Source organism: Callionymus lyra, chromosome 16, assembly GCF_982586985.1.
Source record: "Callionymus lyra chromosome 16, fCalLyr1.hap1.1, whole genome shotgun sequence".
Taxonomy (NCBI): domain Eukaryota; kingdom Metazoa; phylum Chordata; class Actinopteri; order Syngnathiformes; family Callionymidae; genus Callionymus; species Callionymus lyra.
In genome coordinates this window covers 7,235,762-7,260,542 of record NC_141833.1, presented here as the reverse complement: position 1 = coordinate 7,260,542, position 24,781 = coordinate 7,235,762, and the positions used below count along the sequence as shown (strand labels likewise).

The following is a 24,781-nucleotide window of genomic DNA, read 5'->3' as shown; positions in this document are numbered from 1 at the left end:
AAGGATATATTTTTAGTATTGTTGAGTACTTTACTCTGGTTGTGCAAAATTTACAGACCACATGACTCTTGACGAAATCGTGACTGCTTTAATTTGTTTTAAAACCAAAATATGTCCAAACATCAGCTTTAAAACCGACCGTATCCTCTCGTCCTCAGTCATTGGCAGGATATAATTGCTCCTCAAATTTAATTGCAAAATATTATAGTTTAATATTGGCGGACTGTATCATGAAAAATGAGATCGCGATATTCAAGTTTAGTGATATTTTCTTTCATCCATAATCTTTACGACGTGTTTACGTGTTTCCGACAAAAGTAATTATTGAAAATGACACCAGTTTGGGGTTATTGTTTTTTGGAGGTTTTGTTTTTAGTTGCTTTTTATTTAAACCCTGTATGTTAGCCATTGTTGGGTCTCTGTCGTGAAGAAACTGAATGATACTAAACTTGGCAACAAAAATACTGCATGTTCTCACCCCTGCTTTCATTTTTGTCTCCGACATATTTCTTCTCCATGTTTCCTGAGTGCCACCAGTCGCATAACTGAAATCATATTGTTAAATAACAGGCCACATTCCAACCATACTTCTCTGTGCTTCTTCTAGTGAAGCAGGAGCTGAAGAGCTTCATATTTGGTCAGAGGGTTTGAGAGAGGAGTCCAGCCTCGACATGAAGAAGAGCAGAAGTTCAGCCGCCGTGACGCCCTGTGACGTAAGTGTCGATGAAACCCATCATCTGCTGGAACTGTGAACTGAATGTGTTGTAAAATGATGCAATTGATGTCAGATTTTTACTTAATCTGTGTTCAAAAGTGGAAAAATATATCTAAAGAGTTTTTAAAAAAAACTGTCGTGGGATTAAAAAAAAAAAGCTCCTCAGAGGTGATGGTCAAACAAACCTTTCGGGCACAGGTCGAGTGGAAACATGGACGGGAGGGGAGAGTGTGATGGATCTGACGGTGAGGCCCATCTGCTTCTCCTCCGCACACCGAGGACACGCCGGATCGTTTTCTTTTAACTGCGTCCAAGAGACGCTCAACTGTCCAGCGACACCCTGAGTCTCAGTGTCGGTTTCTGCTGTTGACGTCAACACCTGCTGTTGTCGTGCTACTGTTTCTGAACCAACATGAAGGATTGATGATAAAGAAGGTATTAGTGCTGAATACAGAGTTACATTTCTGCTTTTTATATCATGTGGCAAATTAAACTTATTTTTAGCGATGAAAATGACATTTTCTCACCTAGTAAGAAAAATGTAACATAATATTTTATGTGTAGTTTCCCAAGTATACTCTTTTATTGTTGCCATTATAATATACACTTCAGTGCATCACTCAAAGTGGCCCCAGTTTAATCAATGTGGCCCTACTACTACATCACTGGTGATGATATGATACACATTTAGACAACAACAGAGCATTTTTTATACTATTTCACTTTCTTTTTCTCTTTTCTTGTGATCCTTTTCCTCTATTTTTTTCTCCTATTACTTTGTTCATTTTCTTTCCCCCATTTCTTTTTTTTTTAATCATTTTACTTTTTTCTTTTTTACCTTTTCTCTATTTACTTTTTTCATTCTTGTTTTTTCATTATACTATTACCTCTATGTTTTCCTTTGTTTTAATTTTTTGTTTTCTATATTCTCTTTTTTAATCTATATTTTTTATGTTACAATTTTCTTTTCTCCTTTTTTCACTTTCTCTTTTTACTTTTTTCATGTTGCCTTTTGTTTCTTTCTAGTTTTTTCCCCTTTTCTTTCATTGTACCTTTTTCCTTTTTGTTTTACTTTATTTCATATTTTACTGTTACCTTTGGTATTTTCTCCTTTATCTTCTCTTTTTCAATTTTTTGCTATATTAATGCTTTCTCCTTTTTACATTTTATTTTATTTGTGTTTCCTTTCTAATAGTCTTTTTTTCCTTTGACCTTTTAAAAATTTTACTATAGTTTTTTCTCTTCTGATAGACTTTTTTCCCTTTTTATTTACATTTTTTTTTTTCGATTCATTGAAGGTCAAATGTGTGTTTTGTTCTTGTGCAACAAGAGCTTCAAGGTCTCCCTGTACGTTCAACAACTGTGAAAAAGACTCAAAAACCGGAGTAGTTGTGTTTGAAATTCGCCTTTAAAGCCAAGTTGACTTGATGTGTTACTGTATTGATTCCTCAGACTCGACCAGATTCCACCTTTGATTCAGATTCTGCTGCTATTCAATCATTTAAGCTGTTTTTCACTGCGCCTGCCAGGATCAATAATTCAAACTTGTATCTTCGAAAACTGTCATTCAGATCTGCTTCTTTAGAGGTTTCACAGGTAGTCTGGATGTTGTCCGTCCTCCGCAGAAGCCTTTCATCTTCCTCCGCTCTTCGATGCTTCCATTTGAGTTGTAGCTTTCATCTCGGTTCCTGTTCTTTCATGACCCTCTGCTGGCGCACATGATAAATGATTCCGACTGTTCCGGGCTCATCCACGGGCGTGCACTCCAGTAAATGAGCAGTCCTTCCCGCAGCAAGTGCTGCAGCTTCTCCGAAAAAGGCTGTGAATGAACCCTGTGTTCAGACGTCGGAGATGCAATCAATGTGCAAAATTTGAGCCTCCTTGGCGAGATGGAGATGGACCACGAATGTAGTCCTTTGATAGTAACTCATCTATGAGACGAGGCAGTAGTAATTGGGAGCTGCCTCTAGGCTGCACCGATGTTTTAGTATCAGATTGGATTATTGGATCAAATAAATTACAGTTCCTGGAAAGACGCACCGAGGCATCTGCTTTTACTGATTTTCAAAAGACAATTTGTTTCCACTAAATTGTTGGTGTGTATATTCAAATAGAAATATGCTGTCTAGGAAAACGTGCATAAAAATAACCCTAAACATGATGGTTAACTTAAAGAATATCTAGAAAATGATCCTGTAAACAACCTAATGTTGTTATTTAATTACACATTAATTAATTTGATAAATTACCCGCTAGAATCATTATAATAAAATAAAACATTGAATTAATTTAATTAAAATTACAAATTTTATCGATACACGGGCAGATAGTCAATACCGTTCTCGATAATGCCGGGTGGAGAAACGAATAAAAAAAAGGGGAATAAATTATTAATATGAAAATTAATACCAAAGTTGAATAAAACTAAATAATTCAATTGTCAGAAAATGATGGAGGGGAAAAACGAATTATTTATATCCCATATAATGGTAATTTAGCTTATTTCATTTAGATTTATTGTATTTTATTTCATTAATCTTTTTATTTTATTATTTTATTTCAATATTCTGTAATGCCACCACAACAAATTCATATGTTGTATTTACAACACTGGCAATAATACAAAAAAAAATCTAAATATAAGTTATTACAAAACTTTTTACTAAGAAAGTATACAAATTTAAGTCAGGAATCAAACTGAAATTGACCCTTTATTGATTTACTCGGTAACAATTTTTTTTTAAGCTTCGGGATCATGTTTCTATACAGCACTAGTAGAGTTGACTGTAATTTCTTAAGATCCAGAGAGAAGTACATTTTCAACTGGACCTAAATGGACGAAATCACATTTAAGTAACATTAGCGAGCCAAAGGCTACTAGCTTTGGCTAATTGCTAATAGCAAAATGAGCAACATTGCGGAGAAGCTAGCTAAAGGCAGCTAGCGTTGGTAGCTGAAGCATGCTAGCCACAGCTAATAACAATACAACCAACCATAGGGCCGCACGATATTGGAAATATGTGCGATATTCTTTATTTTGGTGTCTTTAAGTGCGATATCGATATTAATGCGATATTTTTTTTCTTTCACCTACAATATGTTGCTTTAGCAAAGGAGGTTAAAAAAGATGAATGACTGGATCACTATTGTTTGAGTAATGCTCATAAGTTAGTCCCACTTCTGTGTATATATTGAGTCAGTGCTCTGGCAAGACGCGTCGCCATAGCAACCGAGTCTAGCAAGCTGCACCGCACAGCTGACAGACAGATGGAGACGTAAACAACAATGAGACATAGAAGTACAAATTGACAACTTTACAGAACATTAAAACTAATTGGTCGAACGTTTAAGAAATGCTTGATTTATACAATAAAAAATGATTATAATTATCGCTGTTGTTTTCGATATGCATATCGCACGTGCCAATATCGTGATATCAATATTTTTTGGATATATTGTGCAGCCTTAAACCAACATTAATATGGGCTTTTAGTTTTTTTCCTGACGGTTCAGTATTTATTTAAAAAGTTACCTAATAGAAAAAAGTATGAAACCGTTTAAGTGCCACATAAATACAGTCAAAGGGCCACATGAGGCCCCCAGGCTGCACTTGTCCCCTTATCAGAGCTAAACTGTAATTAAACATAAGCCTCTGAGACGTTTCCTATTAAACTTGACTTCTATAGGTTGGCATCTTTGTCATCACTTTTTTTCTTATCTGTCCACCAGGAGATGAAGGATCCGGTCTCAGGACCTCAGGGAGCTGAAGCGTGCAAAATCCACCGGCAGTTTTCGGGGACCCTGCAGCTTCCCCCGCTGTCCTGGCGCCAATCCGAGCGGGAAAAGTCCAGTTCGTTCTCCCCAGATGAAGATCAAGGGGCGCGAGCCAGACCCACCAGCCTGGCCATCGGAGCGCTGCCTCGTATTGACATCACACCTGCCGACCAACTCAGGTGAGACCCGTGTTTCCTGCTCCTCAGGGATTTTTAAGATGATTTTTAGAATAAATGGTCTTAGGTCCCTTTCCTCTTTTTTAAAATAATTTATATAAAGTTTTTGGTTATTTTTCTTTGAAATGTTTATACCTAAGAACTTTTTGATCCACTACTGGCTCATAACTTTAACATCAAACTTCTACTCCCCGTTTCTTCCTTTTGATCTTCATCGGAGGAAAAAATAATCAAGGTTTACTTCCTCATAATGAGCAGAAAATAATCCACCGGTTCAGCTCTGGAACATTTCTAAACGATCTTTCATCTTCTTGTCTGCGCTTCAAAGAAACATTTACTTGATTAGAGTGAAGTTATGAAGGAATACGAACTGGAGGAAAGAGAAGATCAATAACAAACACACTGACGTCTCAAGAAAAAAATGTTATTATAAACAATGTCAAATACTCGGAAGACACTTTATAATAGAAGCTTTAAATATTTTTCTTATCCAGTGACTTTAATGTGGTCTCTGGCAGAAGGCCTTCGTCGCTATGGTGTTGTTTATAAAACAAAACTTGTTTGAGCCTTTTTCTCTCATACAGAGAACAAAAATCACTATTATAACTTTTCGGAAATTATTCATTTTTGTTTGAAGAGATGATATAAAGCTTTATTTACCTACTCTTTACACATAATAATTGATAAAATGCATAAAGCAGCAACTTTTTTTTACAGACTTGTAACAAGTTCTAGGTTTTTATTAATTTGAAATGAATGTTCTAGAGAGAACCACAGGTTGTTTTTAATTTAGTTACTCTTACTCTAAAAAAAAAACCAAAACACCATTTTTGCCATGTCTATAATCATTATGATGAATCATTATTAAATCTTGGATCAGTCAGCTGACCTGAGGGTGACAAAGATGCCTATGAATTATCTTTGTTGCATTTTCAACCAACTTGTTTACTGTAATATTACAAATAAAATGGAACTACCTTTTTGGCATTTGGTGCAGCCTTAATCTTTTTAATGTAACTGCACAGTGTCCTTTTAAACTAAACTGAACTGAACTGAAATCTGAATAATATCATCAAATTGAAATATGTTTATTGCGACTGGGTTTTGAAACTTGCTAGCACAACACACACGACAATGAGAAGGAAGTTCAGTTTGTGCTGCTGTCCTTTTTTAAAACGGAAAGTAAGATGAATACGTAATAATATTTGTGGATCCAGATGGTAAACTAAAATGTAATCATCACAGCAACATTTGTTTATTTTTCTGTTTTTTTTTTTTTTATCAGTCAGAGAGAAACAACAATACATATGCTGGTAATGAATTTACTAAAGTTAAATGTGATTGAAACAGTCATAATTCCCATTTTTCTATTTCTATGATTTAGGAATATAGCGACTTTCACAATGTAACTGCAACTAGTTCCTTTATATATAGATGGAATCAATGCATTGAAATTCACCATTAGTCTTATTAAGATGTACTATTGTAAACAACTCATCACTTTGTTGACATTAAATTTTGTTTGTGGTTATTGTGTTTTTATAGGTTTTTTCCTTATTATTTTACAATTAATTTGCTTTATTTTCTGTCCAGAAAAGAAAAAAAGTTCAGGTATTGTCGATTTTACATCATCCATTACCTTGCCAATACTTGTATCTCCTTAAACTCAAATTCAATTTAAAATTACTTTGGAGACATTTTAAATAATTTTACTTTTCTTATTCAATATTCATCATTCTGTCTGGTCCAAATCATCCCTGAAATGAAGCCCCCCCCCCCCATCAACCCAACATCACCATCCGTCCTTAAAAGGGCATATTATCCTAGAGGTCGCCATGAAGGTCAGCGTGGATGATGCACATGGACTAATCTGCAGTACTTTAGTAAAGAGCGGACAGGCTGTCAGATAAACAATAACTAGGAATCCATTCCCCGTGTTCCAGCCCAGATCTGCTTCTTAGCATCTGTCAAGCCTACGTTATCCAGGCATGTGGCCAGTTGCTGGACAGAGAGAGCGTCTGTTGCTCTGTGCGAGAGTGAGTGAGCAGCTTCTCTGGTTCTTGCTGCCGGGATAAGAAAAGGAAGGGAGTTGGACTCGGAATGATTCGGAGGTCTCCTAGGTACAAAGGTGGGCACTTTGACTTCAGCGATGAAGTGGTCCGGACCGCTCACCTCTCGCCGCCCAGGTGACTCGCCTTTGCTTTGATCGTGCATGAGTTGAGAGGTCAGATGATGGATGTGAGGAGGATGAGTGTTGGATCTCAGATGGTGTCCTACTTGAAACGGTTTCGTGTTTCTTTCTCCAGGTTTGCGGCTAAATTATCATCTGTCTTAAAGGTTTGGATGTTGTAAAGGCTGTTGCTAATGTAATTAATCCAGTTGTATTCATTTTGGACTTCATCTGTAAAAAACTAAAAATAAATAAAACGGCTAAAATTGTTTGAAATTATTCGACCAAGTCACAAATATTAATGACATCATCAGTTTCTTATTTTCTGTCATGATTGGTATCATTTTGAACAATCGTATCTAATGGTGTGTATTGCCAAGAGTGTGGTGATACAATACGTGTTACGATACAGAGGAAATTATACAATATATTGCGATGGATAAGGGATATATTTGTGCTGTTGTTGAGTACTTGACTCTGGTGTTGCAGAATTTACAGACATGACTTGGTTTTGATCCAAAATATGTCTAGACATTAGCTTTAAAAGCTTCTGAATTCGATTATTTATATATATATATATATATATATATATATAATATTTTTAATTGGACCTTTTGAATATTGAAAAAAAATATTGTGTAGTCGAACTTTCTAGCTATTATTTAAATATTGATCCACCTTGATTTTTCAGTCTGGCTTCTACTGTTGTGTCAAAACTGATGCCAGGAGTGTCGCTGGTCAGAAACGGTGGTTATAGTAGAGTTAGTTTGTCCAGCAGGAGTCACTGGAGAGCCCTGATAGACTCTTAAAATAAGGCTTGTAGCTTTTTCTGCCCTCCCGATCTTTACAAATGTATAGTGAATGTGTCGTCACTTTGTTTGTGTTCATGAAACGTGTTTGAACTTATGCTGCTGACCCGACCATCTGATCTCACTGCTGCCTGCATGCTTGTCCAACAACAATCTGCTGGTCAGTGTGTCCATCTGTGGTTCTGCTGCTAACAGTGTTAGCATGTCATCTGATATTCTGCGTACATTTTAAATACCAAACCTGTTATCTTGACACGTTCTTCCATTTTAATGATGATTCCATATTAAAGAAGCACAAAGTAACATTCTCCGTTTTATTTTAGTTTTTTTTTCTGTCATCTCATGGTTGATCACACCAAACTGCTACTCTGCAGTGTGTTGGAGACGGCAGTTGCATGGTTTCCATAATCTCTAAAGATCATCATTTTTTAAACTAAAAAAAGAGCTTCTTTTTACTACAATGCGATAAGATGATTGTAACAGTAGAGGGAGCAAGAAACAATGATGTTCAATCTTCACTCATGTTGCTTGATTTTCATTAATTCCTACTTTATTTAATTAAAAAAATGTTTTATTTCTGAACAAATGAATGCATCTTTTTAATATATTGGGACAATTGTAAACTAAACATGATTGTACTTATTACCTACTTAATTATTTGCTTACAATTTTTAATTTTTTTATTACAACACATACAAACATAATGATACAGTAATAATATCTTGTTTTCTTACTATTTAACTAACCCATATGTTTTATGTTATGTTTTTAACCAGTTCTTGTATAAGCTAAAATAACAATAAAATGTGGGTACAAGTAACAAGTAACACGTTAGGGCTGGTTTTATTTTTGTTTTTGCAAAATGTATATGTTTGGAAATGTATTTAAAACTAATAAAATATGAAAAATGAATTATAGCGACAAGAGTGACAAGCGGTGATTAACAGTTTAATTCTTGAATTGTTTTCACTCAATAATTCATTATTCATTCATTTTCTATCGCTTTATCCCTTACCGGGGTCGCGGGGAGACTGGAGCCTATCCCAGTATCAGGCAGGGGACACCCTGGACAGGACGCCAGTCTGTCTCAGGGCTCATGTTTTTGTGAAATAAAAGCTGGGTATTGGACTTTCTTTTTTTAAATCAAAATGGCTCGATCATGTCACAAACACAACTCCAGAGAAAGACAAGAACGGACCACCTGGTCTGGAAAAGCGCTATAAATAAATATTACTTACTTACTTACTTACAAAGTAGGATTAACTTTGGAGGTGGTTGTCAAACATGTTCAATAATTACTAAAATGACCGTTATTGTTGCAAATATAAGTCTGAGTATCGGATATTTTTAGACCCGAAATGAAAAACGGCTTCATCCTGTCACGAGCACGACTCTAGAGAAAGACCAGAGCTGATTTACAGTAAACAGCCCTTCCCCTCACAGATCACTTATAGAAGCTTTTATCCTGCTTTGGCTCTTGGCTAAACCTTCCGTCAATCCACAGATCTGTGTACTTCTGATGTTTCTATAAATATGTGAGAGGTCTGTGTGTCGGTCTTTGCAAAGTTTGGCTTCAGGTGTGAGCGTGATGTCGTCCATGTTTCAGCTTCGAAGTGGAGAAAGGTCCGTCGTCGTGCTGCAGCCCGCTGGAGTCCATGGTGTCCCCCGGATCAGGTGCGTGTCTGCACCCCAACTTCGCGGTCCACGGCCAGCGCCGGGAGTCCTTCCTGTACAGATCCGACAGTGACTACGAGCTGTCGCCGCGGTCCCTGTCAAGAAACTCCTCCATCGTCGGAGAAGCGTGAGTCCAAGACGTGATCGTCTGAAAATGTTTGTTTGTTTACTTACTTCTGTTTCCTGTTTCCAGACACGCAGAGGATGTGATCGTGACCCCGTTTGCTCAGGTGAGTTCTTCCTCTCCTCATTATCGTTCTCTAATTATTTGCATGTAAAGATATTTGATTAATTTAAGATTTAACAAAATGTATGTAATACAGTTTTGTTATCTAATCTATAATTATTTATATCCATTTTTATTTGTTCAAGCTTTTATTTAATGTAAACGATTTGTTTTTGCTTTAATTTGTATATTTATGTATTACTTTTAACTTGTATTGTGTTTGGTTTAATATCCCTTCATTAATGTACAGTATTTCTCTTTAGTAAAATTAATGACCACTACATTTTAAAACAAACATTTCCTATTCCCTTTAAGGTGTCAACTACTGCCACCTCGTGGCCACTAGTTGTGAGCCACATTAAAGACGCAGCAAGGTTCTATTTCAGTTCAGTTCAGGATATTTCAACATGTCACCAGTACAATAAAACAATGCCAAATAAGTAAAGATTTTGATATTTAGGAACATGTGTCATTGTCAATTAATTTTCAGAATTTTAAAGGAATAAAAAAAAAAGAAATAAGACCACATATTGATATTCAAACATGAAGAACACTAAAGTATTTTTTTCATGTAAAAATAGCCTTTTATTAAATGAATTACTGTCTCATTTTTAGGTCCTTGCGAGCCTCAGGACTGTACGGAACAACTTTACAAATTTGACGAATGTACAATGTGCCTCCAAGTAAGTCATTGTCTTTGGTTACCCTAAAGTGTTATCATCCAACTAACGGTTCCTTAGCGTCCCACTTGGGGGCGCTGATGCGCCTTATTTACCGTGTAAGATGTTTTTTTGACCATGGATTCGCTTGATGAATAGAAATGATCTTTTATATTCTGTCTTATTTAGAGATATTTCTTAGTTTATCAGAACTTTTTTTTATCTGTAAACTATGTAAACTGTAGACAAACATATTATTTTATTTTTTGCATATTACAAATAGTTTAATGACGATTTAACCCATTTTTTGTTGCCTGTAGGAGATCACCTGTCACCAACCAGCCTACTGTCACCAAAGTTCGACTGTCGGGTGAGTTTTTTTTTTTCAAAGTATCTTCACATCAGAGTAGTTTTAGTGAGTACACACAGCCTGAACTACAACATTACTAAGAGTCAACATTATACAAGGCATTATGTGTCGGTGGACAATAGGCTAATTGGTCCTGGGTGTGTCTCCTGTTGGATCATCAACTCGGTTTTAATTTGCATTTTGGTTAATTAAATAAAATAATTATAATGTTTCTTTATTAAGGCAACTGTTTTGGTTTAAGTAGTAAATGATATCTTGTTCATTGTTGGAAACACACTCTGATTGCAGTTTAAAGCTTGATTAAAAGCTGTTAGCTATAATTGTGTATTGTTGAGCTCCCACAGGCCTCTGATCTGCAGACGGGTATGATGATAAATAACCCTAAACACGTGTGTGACAAGTCAATACATGCTCTTGATAAGAACATTAACTGACAACGGCATAGAATTATGATTATGTTATGATCCAAATCCAGAGAATAACAAACACCACGTGCAAGCTTCAATCTTGTCTAGCCTTCTTTGGCTTAGCAGGAGGGGTCGCGGGGGCAGCAGCTTCAGCAGGGAGGCCAGACTTGTATCTTAAAACCATCGCAACTATTCAATAACGGTGTCTTCCATGAGAATTTTATTTTTTAAAATTTCATAAATGTATTTCTTGATTTAGATTTATAAAGTGATTGAAGCTAAACAAATGCAAAGCAGATATAACAACCCAAATAAGATTCCCTTTCCACAACCCCGACTCATCAGCAAAAACGTACTGTGTAAAGGAAAATAAATTAAAATAACGACAACAAAAACAGTCTATTTCAGCACCTTTTATGCAGTTCATTAAGGACATGCTCATTACATTTGACAAAATAAGTGTATTTTTGGTTGAAAAGAAAATGTTTCAAAGGAAATAAAAAGCAGCCTCATCAGTGACATGCAGGATTTGATTTTATTAGTTTAATATATGTTTGTTTCTTAAAATAAAACTGAATTGAACTCTTTTAAATCGATAAATCTTAATAATTTTTGTACTTTACTCAATGAGCTCATAATCAGCGGTAATATAGATCAGTTCACTAGTTTTCTCTGTTGCTTGATGGATGCTTGTTTTGTTTCTCACGCTCGACACCTGCAGCTTCAGTTGATGTATCACGTGAAAGTTAAATAGAAGAAATGTTTTATTTACCGAGCTAATAAATGAGCTTATTCTGCCAACAAATACACTTTTTATCCTCTGTTTGCTCTTTAATATATAAGATATTAAAGAGCAAACAGAGGATCATAGCCTTTTAGCTTGATTTCAATAGCATTTATTTTAACTTTTCTTTTTTTAAATGACGCAAAACATGTTAAATGTCTAAAAAAGAAATTATATTAAAAGGAAAAAAAAAGGAAGTTTTTACTTGACAACATCAGTGTCACTGAAACAAGGTTATAAAAAAATATTTATGTATAATATCTGGGGCAGTTGAAGTCTTTTAATTATTTCATAAACATTGTAATTTGTGTCTCAGGAATTATGTTTTGTTTAATTTATTTTTATTTTTTGGAGGTAAATCTAAACATCAAAATCAGGTATTTTCATGCAGTTTTTGCTTTAAATGTGTCTTTCAGTTATCATAAATGGTGCAGGAGTTTCTGTTCTCTCATTGTTGACATGATCTCATCTCGCATGTCTGGCCGGAAAAGGCAGAATGACCAGACAGAACCTAGCGGTGTGAGAAAATGTGAAACAAAACACCTGCTCTCAGATCAGGTTTACGAGGGAGATAGTTAGCGAGAGGGAGGTGCAGGCTAATGTTTCCTGCAGCGCTGGTTCTTCCAGCTCCATTGACGTCAGCAAAGGCCTCCGCTTCACTTCCTATCAGCACAGATGGGCTGCGGAGCAGGAAAAAATACAAGACAACTGCAAGTCTCTCTCTGCACTTCCTCCTCTAGATCCAAACCTTGACCTCTGGATTGATGCCGATGAGCAAAGGGATGGTTTCGGAGTGACGCATTAGGAAGCTCGCTGAGAAAAACAACTTGTTTTTTACATTAAAGGGTTCATTTTTAAGCATACTTATTAGTAGTACTTTCAACTGTATTGCTTAAAATTCCCTTCACACCTTCATTGCCGCTATTTTATTAATGTTTTCATTCCTTTTTTTTTTACCCTTATCTTTTATTCTCAGACTAATCTCTTGCTTTTTAGGTATAGAAAAACAAAATGTTTGTTTATTTAATGTAGCGACTGGAGCTCGGTTGTCTTCGTCTTCATCTTTTTCCAAAAAAAAACACCCAGATACCTCCATACTGCACATCTGTAACATCCATCTTTATTATTTAATTTTTCCCTAAAAACGTCAACAAGTTTGTATTTTAAGCTTGTTTGTAGCTGATAATCGCTAATTTCTAAGCTTAAAGCTTTTCCTTAAGTGTCTTATTGAACCATTTAACAACTGGGCTCCAGTTGCTACATTAAAATGAACAAACATTTTTGCCTCTAACGCCAAAAGGGAATTGAATAATCTGAAAAAAATCCCAACCTTGTATTTTGGCTGAACTATCACTTTAAATGTGTTTAGATTTCATTAGAAAACGTTGCTCACAATGTATCGCTACATTTAAGGTCACGTTTGCGATCAGAAGCCTGTCTGAAGCCTGGCTAGCTGAACTAAACCAGAGGGATTAGCGGCTGACATGTTTTTCAACATGCACGTGTTGCAACGGGAGTAGCTGCGTCAGCATTAGCCAAGATGTGCCCACTGTGAAAATATTTACTGGATCATCATAAAAAAAAAAGATTTTTAAAGTCATTCGCATTCATATTGAAGTTCTGCTTTAAAAGTTCCTCGCATGAATGGAGCTGAACCGAAGAAGTAGGTCAGTTGGCATCTGGCTTCTCTGTGGTGAAAATCAATGATTTCCACTGTTCGAACTGGTTTAATATCATATTTGCATAAATGACTGCACTAGTCACGATGTTTGTGTAGACTTTTCGCTGCTTAAAGTTTGTTTAACTTCATATTTATTTTAGGTTTAAACACCTGCAGCAACTTCCAGTTGACGTGCGAGTAAAGAGCTCTAAGGTTAAATGAATGAGCAACAAATGAGCTTTTTTTGTTGTTTTAAGTAAAATACTTCTTGTTGTCTTAAGAAAAATCTGATTTTCAAGAGCATTCGGGGCCAATAGTTTTCTTCTAGAATGAGTTTTATGCTTCAACTATTAAAGTGATAAATTTATTTTAAAATGTATATTTTTCATTCAAGCAAAACCTGGCATGCTTTTAGATTAACTTGAAAGATAAAAAATAAATTATATTAAAATAATGTAACATTTCCTCTTCAATGAATAGAATAGAATAGAAAATGTTTATTCATCCCCAGAGGGGAAACACACTTTTACAACAGCAGCACAATTGAAAATAAAGTACAAGGAAAAAAAAGAAATAATAAAAGAGATAATAAAATAAAATAAAACGATCTTAAAAATATACAAATTATTTACAATATTAGGAAATTAACACTATTAACAAAATAAAATAGAATAAAATAAAATAAAAATAAAATAAAAACACACGAGAGGAAAAACACACTACGGATTAACATCAGGATATTTAAAGTAGAGAGTTAAATGAGCAATATAACTTTCTAAGCTACATTATGTGATGAGGAATAAAGAAAAATATCTTGTTTGTCATGTTAAAGAATTGCATACAAGTAAAAGTGAATATGCAAAAGGCGATACAATTAAATTAAAATGATGTTTTATATTTCAGTTTAGATGCAAATAATTCACATAAACTAAATTCAAGTTGTAAAAATGAAACTATATTGTCATACTGTAGTAACAAGGATACACTTGTCGAGTACTTGACTCTGGTGTTGCAGATTTACAGACCACATGACTCTTGACAAATTTTTTCCTGTTTTAATTTGTTTTGAAACCAAAATATGTCCAAACATCAGCTTTAAAAGCTGCTGGAGTTGACTGTATCCTCTTGTCCTCAGTCATCTCCGGGATCCAGCGGAATTGTATTGTTCCTTTAGCTGTAGAGGACGTTAAGACTGCTTCCATCAAGCAGCGGGAAGTATAATTGCAACACAAAAATGAACAAACGCAGTGAATATTTGAGTGTTGATTGTAAAAAAATAAATGTTAAAAATTAGAATTAATTTATTCTAAACACTCATTATTTGGAAGCCACAAAATAAAAACAATACTGTGCTATAACCCATCAAAGGGCCTGCATTTTGGTGGAGTCTGATCTACAGCGACTTCAGTATTCGACAAAAAACAACGAAGAAAGCTATTTGAAATATTCCTTAAACAAAATGATGAAGGAAACGATGCAAAAAATCCCCCCAAAAACTTTATTTAAAAAAGAAAATTCTAGTGAAGCAACCACATGTTTAGTTTGGCAACTGCAGAATAATATTACATAATTATAATGGTGTTTTTCTGTACATTTAAAACAAAAATATTAAACATTAAATAAAGCATCACTGCGTTGCGGGATCTGATTAGTTGAAGAAGCAGACCCACAGGAGGGTTGTAGGGTATTCAAAGAATCTGCCAGAAATGCGTCACAAGCTGTTTACACAACTGTATTTGCCTTTTTTCTTCCTCCGGTAACGTGAGCTCCATCATGGAGTTCAACACGTGAGGCTGTTTTTTTTTTTTATGCGCACACAAAATAATGGTCCCATCATACAAAGTCTTGTGATCCGCGGGGCCAACAAAGGGCTCGCTCTGTCTGACTCAGATTATGGGCTTTGCACAACATTCACTCCAATGAAAAGTATTCTGTATGCCAATGACGCAGTTTGTTGATTAATCAGTAACGCTCATCACTTATGTTGACGCGGACACTCAGCACCTCTGGTTAGTCATTTGACCCAACGTGTGAAATCGTCTTAATTGAACATTCTTCGCTTCTTCATGGCCTGAACTGTGGACAGCTGCCTGAAGTGACACCAACTCTGTTTTCCAGTCGGATGAAATTCATCCATTTTCATGTACACGTTACATTTGGTACTTTTTTTTATACCTGTAATGTCGATTAAATGCATACGTTGTTCGAGACAATAGTTTAAATTTCTAGTTTTCTAGAGAAATTGAAGATGTTTTAAGTCGATAAACGCTTCTTGTCTTTAAATTCACGTGGTCGCTGGATTCGTCTTGGTTGCTCATGGGTAGAATGCGGCGCGTCTTGACGACGGATAAAAAAAAGCAAGGGGTTCACAGTACGAAAAACTTGATTAAAGTTGCGAGACACAAGTTTCTTTCCGATAAGTTTAACGTGAAACTTTCTTTTAATCATTATTTTTACCAAAGTTGAGTTGACCTAAAACTGAAAATACTTTTTTCACATGAAATGTTTCCCATTATTGTCATTTTCAATTAAACCGTACTGGAAAGGATGCATGTACCCTTTCCTGGCCTGTAAGTGGCGTTGTGATGGTCTCGCCAAAAATAAAAGAAGTATATATAGACGTGTCAACTCCTTAAAAATTACTTACTTACTTACTAACTTACTTACCTTCAGATTAGAACAATAAAAATAAATAATGAAGAGTTTGTGTTTCACTCGTTTTCACTAAGTTTATCTTTCTGAAGACAAGGGTGTTGACGTGAAGAGTCACAGGTTAATGTTACTGCCGAGAAAACCTGATGATCTGTCAAAACATTACAATTTTCAGAGGGAAATAATCGGTAGAACAGACAGAATATTAAGACATAAATTGACTTTCTTAACTTATTTCTCCTCAATTTATCATTGATTTTAAAATGCAAAAGACAAGTATTTTACTCCCTAATAAAATCCCAAATAAAAGGTCTTATAGCTTCATTCAGTTCAAAACACTCGTCTTTACAGTCAGTAAAAAAAACAAAACTCACAAAACTCTTGTCATTAAAAGCTTGTGACATTTTAGAAGTTTTAATTTTCTTTCATCCGTTTTCTAACACTGATAACCTTAGTGGGGTTGCGAGGGGCGGAGCTTATTTTTATTATTTAAGAAAAAAAAGTATTTTGCATCCCTAAGTGGGATTGCAAGAGATCACATCAATCAATAATCTTAAAATCTTTTTCATTTCCTTTTTCTTTTCTCTTTAAACATTAATTTCACTTTTTGACTCTTTTTTTGAGGTTGTAGTTCATAGCCAAGACGATGGTGAATAAAATATATTAAAGGATTACAACTGGGTAATAAAGTCTATCCATCTATCTACTCAATAAATAATAATACTCAATAAAGTTTTACCTTACCTTACTCATCAAATCACATTGCATAAAGTTGTTGCTTCAGAAAATATTTTTACTTGTTTAGGTGTTTTCTGAATGGTGTAAAAAATTAAACCATGGGTTACTTAAGGACGCACACAAGAGCAAGTTGTCGAGCAACAAAACTTCCCACAACAAGCCCATTTTTTTTAACAGGAAGTATAAACTGAATGTAATACTTTGTTTTATCTTTTGGATGCTGGTTTCATCATCAAGCATCTATGTGTTGACATGACCTACTGTATATATATAATATAGGTTTGATGTGTAACATTATGTAGGGCAAAAGATACACCATGATTATGTTATCGTAGGTAAAAGCAAGTTTTAATGTTTGCTTTCAAACACTGGTAGCTCTCTTTACTGATGAAGAAGATAAAGGTTTTATTCAAATTCCGCGAGTGTTACCTAAGAAGTACATTTGAGTTCAGGAGGCCTGCGATTTCCCGTTGGAGAGGTTACTCATTCTATTGTTTCTTGATTGGCAGCCAAGAGTTTGTTGCCAGTATCACTCTGTGAAAACACAACAGTTCATAAGAAGCTTGTCAATCATTCAACTCTCAACGTTGAGTGATTGATGTTCAGGACTCTTACATGTAGGTCATAACGGTCGCTTTTGGGTTTTGAGTGACAGTATCACAGTTTACCATCTCGGCTGATCTTTGTGAAAACTAATACAATCATTTGTTATATAATTACACTTTTATGACCGCAGTGATGTCACAATTAGTGTATTTAGTTGTTAATGCATTTGCAGTTTCCCACGTTACACTTTCAACATGTGGAAGTTATTTAGCCTTACTGTGATTTATTAATTAATTATTTGACTGTATCAACAGTTAAAATGATGATTCAACTGAATTTTTGGTTGGAACTATGTTTATTTGAGTCATTTCAAATGGATACATAGCATAGCATACCTTTTTTGAGTTTTGATGTTCCCTGTGACATGCACAAAAATAAATTAAAACTAACAGATAAAATATAAAATAAAATGATGATGGGTGCTACTGTTTTTTTTATTATTATTATTATTTAACAGCAGTGAGAAAAATAGTTTTTAATGGATTAATGCAAATACTTTGATAAACTAAAGCATCAGTCTGATTCCTAGAAGTTCTTTACTTAAAATGGTTTTCGTTTTTAGCTTAAAGTTCCTGCTCTTTAATTGAAACTAACATTCTTTCATGACCGGATTCAAGTCCAACTTAATCTCAAGAATTGTGAAAACTCTCATGTCATGAGGATCATGTCTAGGTTTGGGCGATCTTACTGCAACCCTTTTGTTGGTGTGTATTTTACTGTAATATAATTGTTTGAAAGAAATGTTGACGGAATGAAACCAGTTTCTCTGGATATTCCCAGCAGTGGATAGAGGGAATTTTCTGATCAACTTACCGACTATTGTCATCCGTCTTATGTAAAAAATCAGTAAAGTTGTTTCCTCTTGTCCTACTTTATAATGCAAATGTTGTAGCCGGTTCTTAACACTAATCTCTATTTCGCCCGCTCAAATGTGACCTCTTCATTTTTCTCTTTTATAACTGTGGTGGACGGTCAAAATCCGGAGGTTTCCTCCTCACACGTTAATGATAGTAATTTTAAAAAAAAGGCGGGATGGTGCCCAGGAGTAATCTGACCCCCGGGCCGGTATCTCCCGCAGCATTGCTGCAAGAGTCCATGTCTGGTTTTCCAGGCTGGCGGCCAGAGGCGAGGATCTGGGGAGCTGGAAAGCGTGCAGCTCGGTTAAGTATTTGAATTATGTCATTGACGTCAGCAGAGTCATAAACCGCGGCGCGGCCCATCCCTCGAGCCGCCCCGTGCCAGCAAAGCTCCATGGTGTATTGTGTGAAAGCTGTCAAACCGGCTTAGATAAGGTGTGCGTCTGCCTGTGTGAGGGCTTAATCCTTTTGTTTTGATCGGAGGACGAGATTGTGTCTCTTTTATAAACTATACAAACACAATCAGAAGCTCGGAGGCTTGTTTTTGACAAGCTGCGGTTTCGGTGCTGGATCTGAATGTGCAGCTCATCAAGAGAACCTCAGAGATAAACACACATTTACGGCGACCATGAAGTCCCATCACGTTCCTCACTAGCAATTCGTTTCTTCCACACACTGTTTATTTCCACACTTTTGTTTCTCTCGCTTGAATGACTGATTCACAACTTGTTTGACGTCTCCCGACTCCCTTGAATTGACGTAGAGAGAGCGAGAAATCCAGCGTGAATCATGCGCACGTGCAGCCCAGAAGTCAAACACAACTCACATATCCATGTCAGATTGTGAGGTCACGAGGGGAGAAAAAAATGCCTACGTGCAACTGTCCTCGCTGAGTCTACACTTTAGCTGCAGTGAATCCAACTTTTTATTTACCCGCTGTGAGTTATGGGCTCTTGTTATTTCCTGACATGTTGAGTTAGTGCGAGTCAACATAGTGTTAAAAGTTAAAGTGAACGCACCACGTTTTATAAATCTTCCTTTGTTCATAAAGAGCTTGTTGTGATCATAAAGTACGACGGGTGTGTGGTAAAGTTGTGTATTAAGATTCTGGTGATACGATGCATATCACTATACACGGGAAACGATATGATTTATAGTGATTAGGGGTGTGAGGAAAAAATGTAAACACCAATATATATAATAATAATATCAATATTTTTGTTCCTGTTAATGTAGCGATATTCATTGACATAATTTTCTATAAGGTAAAAAAAATAATATTCATAGCATTTGTTCATTTTTTTGTTGCAATTAAAACTTTCATACACTAGGTGGTGGAAATCACTACATCCTCAGTTTAAGCTAAAGGAACAATGATATCACAGCGACCTCGGAAATGACTGAGGATGAGAGGATACAGTATACAGCTTTAAAAATGATGTTTGGACATGTTCTGGCTTTCAGTTCTATTAATTTAACCAAAAGATAAAGCAACATTCCCAAGATATCGCTAGTTTAGTCCTCTATACATTCCGAGAACTGCTCGAGTCATGTAACTGCATCCTCTTGTCTTCAGTCAAACAAATTAAACAAATTAAAAAATCAATACAGCAACCCTATTGACCAGCTAACTGTTGTTTTGGTGCAGAGGTTTCCAAAAATGTTTCCGATAGAGCCACATTTAATAAAGTGGAAATGACCAAATGGGAGCAATGACCATCAATCACCTCATTCAGAATTTCAAAAATAAAAAGCACTTGTTTCTTAAACTTATTATTGTTCACGGAGAGATGGTCAAACACAGTATTTGTACGCTTCTCTTTGTTTCATAACAAGCTTGTGTGTTGTGTAAAAATTCTTTCATTTAATGTATTTTCCATTTTCTGGTTGAATTGTATCGTAAAAGGTCAATTAATGTGTTGATTTAAGAGTGTGTCTTGAATTAGATTAGATGGACTTTATAAATCCCTCTTAGAATAGACCTTGGACCCTTTATTATACTCACCAGTATGTGTCTGTTTCAACAAAACTTTATTTTCATTGAAATATTTAGATTAGAAAATGCTTAAGCCCCGCCCACTGAAAACTATGTTTTTCTTAAGGTGAAATCTTGTTTACCGTAACCACATCCACTCTGCTGTGATTGGTCAAACATCAGTTGTCAGTGCACATCTTCAATCCTGGAAAACTCCACCTCCCAACGACTCGTTGTATAAACAAAGCGGAGCGTGATATAAGCTGGCTGGAAAAGGAGTTAAGCCATTATTGCATCCTAATGGACTCTGCTCTCGTAACCTCTCGTTCTCCAAGATATCAGACAAACTTTATAAAGTTAGGTTAGGTAGAACTTTATTGATCCCTCAGGAGGTCTCCTTCGGGAAATTGTTTTTTCCAATTAGACACAGCAATACAGCAATTATTCATAACAATAAAATAAGAACAAGAACAAAGAGAAATAAAGAGAAAGAACAAGATGAAACAATCTAAGTCTAAAGATAAACAACATAGATAAAGAAATATAATGAAGATAAAGGATACAAAGACTAACATAGAATAGAATGTTAGTCTTTGTATCCTTTGTGTTTTTTATTTTATTATTATTTTTAAGTAATAACGTCGTGATGAGGGACTAACTGCATCTAAGAGAGGACGTCTTTAACATTTGAAACATGTGAGTGGGTCATGAGAGTTGGACCTTTAAAATCTGTTAAATGGCGGAGAATGCACCCCGGGCCACACTTTTGGACATGCTTGGTTTTTGGTGTGTCGAGCGAATCAAACCAAATCTTGAATCCTAGAAGTTGTTTTGTTACGCGATACTTTCCAGTGTTATAAGCTGAGCTCCTTGGTTTGAGGTCTGCTTCGATCGTGCCGTTACTTCTCTGTCCTGCTCACTTGTTTTTGTTGCGAACTAGCGGGTGAGTGCAGCTCTGCGAAAAACTAGCTTCGGCTGGACGGTGAAGAAAACAGGTTTGTGGGGTAGAGCGAGCGCACAGAGAGCCGCAGTGTGAGGTTGGACGAGAGCGGAAGGTGTCTCAGGCGGGAGCGGAGCAGCGAGATGTTTGAAGCAGGTTTGTTAGCGGAGTTGATGGCTCTCACAGAGGCCGGTCTGTGGCTCGGCAGTGGAGAAAGATGGAGGGGGGGGGGCGGGAGAGAAGGGGAGGCAGACGGGGTCTGTCTGCACACTGAGCTCTGTTGTCCTCGCTGCAGCATATGGCCAAAGCATTAGGACGCGCAGGAGAAAAAAATAGACTTCTGCAGCAAAACAGGCTGGAAAAGTACCACACACTCTGTCTGGAGAGGATTTCTCAGACTGTGTCACGCCACCTTTGACTGGTGACATTGTTGCTCGTCTGAAAACTCTTTTGACTCCCATGAGCGACGTCTTCTTATCCGCCGCGTAACAATGTGGTGACATCTGTTTACCAATGTCTGCTTATGTCATGAAAACGACTTTCGTATTTATCAGCTTGGACCAGTGCTCGCCACACTCGTTGGTATAGGTGGTACCTGTACCTGGTTTGTCAAAGTTAAATAAAATACTTGAGCGCTCGTCTATGTTTATCTAGCGATTTATGAGTCCAAGTGTTTAAGCCTTATTTTAAACAAGCAAGAGATTAAAGTACTCGACACTTGACTGACTGGATGCAGAAAGAAGAGGGTTTGACATTTGGATAGTGTCAACAGTGTCTTTTTTTTTTTGTTCTTGTCCTAATTCAGAGTATGGGGTTGAATTTTAAATAAAAAATGTTTTAACTACTTTTCGTTCAACTACGTACGGAATTTATTTGGGCTATTCTACAAAATGGGTGCCTTTCAAAGACATGAACCTTTTAGAAATACATTAAAAAATATATATATATATATATATTTTAATGTGACCCAGCTACATATCACTTTTCCAGTTAAATTAAATAAATAATTAACCAACCTTACTGTTTTATTTGATGCTATTAAAGGATGGTAAGGTTCATATTAAAAGACTAACGATAAAGGCAAATAAACATCAATTTATGTGTTAACTTGCCTGCTTAAGACCTTGGGTTTTTGTGATCTACTGGTATCTGGCGTCTTAATAATGGCTCAATCATATCCCGTATATATATCTTATTTTGTCGGAGTAATTTACTTTTTTTCTTCTCTTAAATGCTTTTGTTTCAACATTGTGAATGTTTGGTGATGAAATAATAACTTCCCAGCATTAAAAACAATTGGCTTCGTTATCATTCAGACATGAGGAAATAGTTTTGTTAATTTGGACATTATTTTTCTTTGTCTGGATTATAGCAACTGGAATGCCTGTGGTTTTAAAATGTTTTGTGCGATCTGTGTTTCCAGCTTCATCATTATTTTCGTGTAAAGGCATTTGTACTTTTTTTTTCTCAATAATTTCTTATCAAGTATTATTGAACTCAATTTGTGGGGTTTTTTACTAGTTAGAAACTTTGAAAACTACAGCATCTACTATGTAAACACTTAGCTATGTTATCATTCAGACTTGAGGAAGTTTTTTTCATATTTAAATTTGTTGGATAGCAGCAACTGGAATCCCTGCATTTTTTGTGTGTGTTGCCAACTGAACTTTTTGGCGGCCTGTTAATCTGCCGCTTGTGTGCAATATACCTCATGAAAGAGCCGTTCCTTTCATCTCCTCTGACCTGCGTGTTAAATTGTATAATGTCTTTTCATACCCTCGCTGACGGAAACCCGACCAGGATGTGGTCGTACCTTGTTGGCACGGACGCCTCACCGCTTAGGACTCCTGCACACCGACAGCCAACCACCTTGTGCGTCGACCGCTTTGAAGTCGCCATGTCATGACTGGTATGCCGGCGGTTTGGCTGCAGACCCTTCATTGAATAGAAAGTTTGCAACGGTACTTCATGAGTATTTCGTCGGTCGTTGAAAGTTGATCTCTGCGAGTGGGGCGGAGGGGGGGGGGGGGGGTCGTCCGTTTCGTCAATGACACACATGTCTTTCATTTGAATTCATTTGGAGGTCTTTGTTTGACACCGTCTGTGCACCATACCCCCGCCTTTGAAGCGCTTTGATCCGCGCTATTGACGTAAATCTGGGAGCAGCACGCTGGTCTTTCTGTTGTGCTAAGCATATGGGCTAAATTTCTTCCATGTGTGCAGCCTCAGAAGAAGGGAGCGCACTTTTCCAGAGGAGAGGTTCAGTCAGAGGAGTCGCCCTCTCGTTGAATCCTTTTCTTCTCCAGCGTATATATATCGAGGGATTGCGTTGCCAGGTCAGAATCCTTGATTGCCTCGAGCTGTCACTCCAACGTCCAGTAATACTGCTCCATGTTTTATACGAGTTCTGGGCCAAAGAGGAAGTGCTTTTAGTTGCTTTGGCACGCCGCTTCTGGACCTCGTCCGCCCGAGTTCGACTCTTGTGTTTCTTGTGCAAATACAGTTTGAAGTTTGATTTAATTTTTCCCTGACTAACTTCAGCCTCGGAGTAGAAAGCCTGTGATGAAATGTTCCGCTGAAGTTTTGTAGTTTGAAAGATTTGCATTAATGACTATAATCTTTTATATACACAACTTTCACGTGTCATCACATGCAGTTCAAGGTACTGTACAACAAAGTCAACACAATAAGCATCATTCATCCTCCCACAACAAGATCCAGCAGTAAAATAATAAAGAGAAGTTGCATCAGTAAAAGTCTATCAAATAAAAATAAGAAAACAGCCATAACTTCCATCCAGAGACAGAAACTCTTGACAATTCAAAGAGCTGTTAAGGATGAGTAACTAGAGATTGCATGTTCAGAATATAGAAGAAAAAATCGATATATTTTTAAATGTATAAATACATTAACGGAGTAATCGTAGTATTGGGCTCTTCACTGCACTGAAGAATGGAACGTTTTAAGATATCTTTTGTTCTTCAGCCATACGTCTGTATAAAAGATCTGCATGAGTTAAACATGTGCACTTTAATGTAATAGCATTATGTGCGTCTTTTAGAGTTATTTACTTATGTTTGTTTGGATGGATGCGTTTCTGCTGCTCGACAACTGAATTTCTCTTACGGGGATCAATAAAGTCTCTATTAGTTGCTGATGTTACTTTGTGTTTGTGGCAGATCCAGTTGAAGGTTAGTTGGAGTTCCATCTGGATTTGGGAGGTTTTTGAAGGTGGCTTCTAATTCCTGCTCTTCAGTGTAGACCAAGCAACATGTTTGTAAATCAACATAGATTTTTACGACTTTTGAAATTTGTATGCCATGTCTCAATGCTTTTCTAGTCTAGTAGAAAATATCAAGCTGCTTAAAATCGAGTCAATGCTTCAGTAAAAAAACAATTCATCTTTTTTACTTTTTGTACATCATGTGGAAGCTGTATTATTATTATTTTTTAACTTTTGTCACCTCTGCAATGGAGTTTGTGATCATCTAAATTTACTTGTATGTGTTTTATCTACATTACTTTCAAAGTTTTTCAATGTATTACAATGACATTTTCAAGAAGGATTCAGTAGCGTGTCACAAGTTGT

General features: G+C 36.2%; 1 protein-coding gene across 3 annotated transcripts in view; it reads left to right on the top strand.

Moving 5' to 3' along the window:
* The window catches only part of LOC148063411 (3',5'-cyclic-AMP phosphodiesterase 4B-like), a 40,330-nt gene that overhangs the window by 368 nt on the left and 15,181 nt on the right, over positions 1-24,781 (top strand). Inside the window, exons 2-7 of one of the 3 annotated variants that reach the window (XM_087811463.1) lie at positions 608-713; positions 4,445-4,668; positions 9,251-9,445; positions 9,512-9,548; positions 10,160-10,227; positions 10,524-10,573. In XM_087811463.1, coding sequence (XP_087667589.1) covers positions 608-713; positions 4,445-4,668; positions 9,251-9,445; positions 9,512-9,548; positions 10,160-10,227; positions 10,524-10,573 — 680 coding nt within the window. Of the gene's footprint in view, positions 1-607; positions 714-1,123; positions 1,151-4,444; positions 4,669-6,752; positions 6,852-9,250; positions 9,446-9,511; positions 9,549-10,159; positions 10,228-10,523; positions 10,574-24,781 lie in introns of those variants that run through there. The other 2 variants (XM_087811464.1, XM_087811465.1) reach the window with 2 other exon arrangements.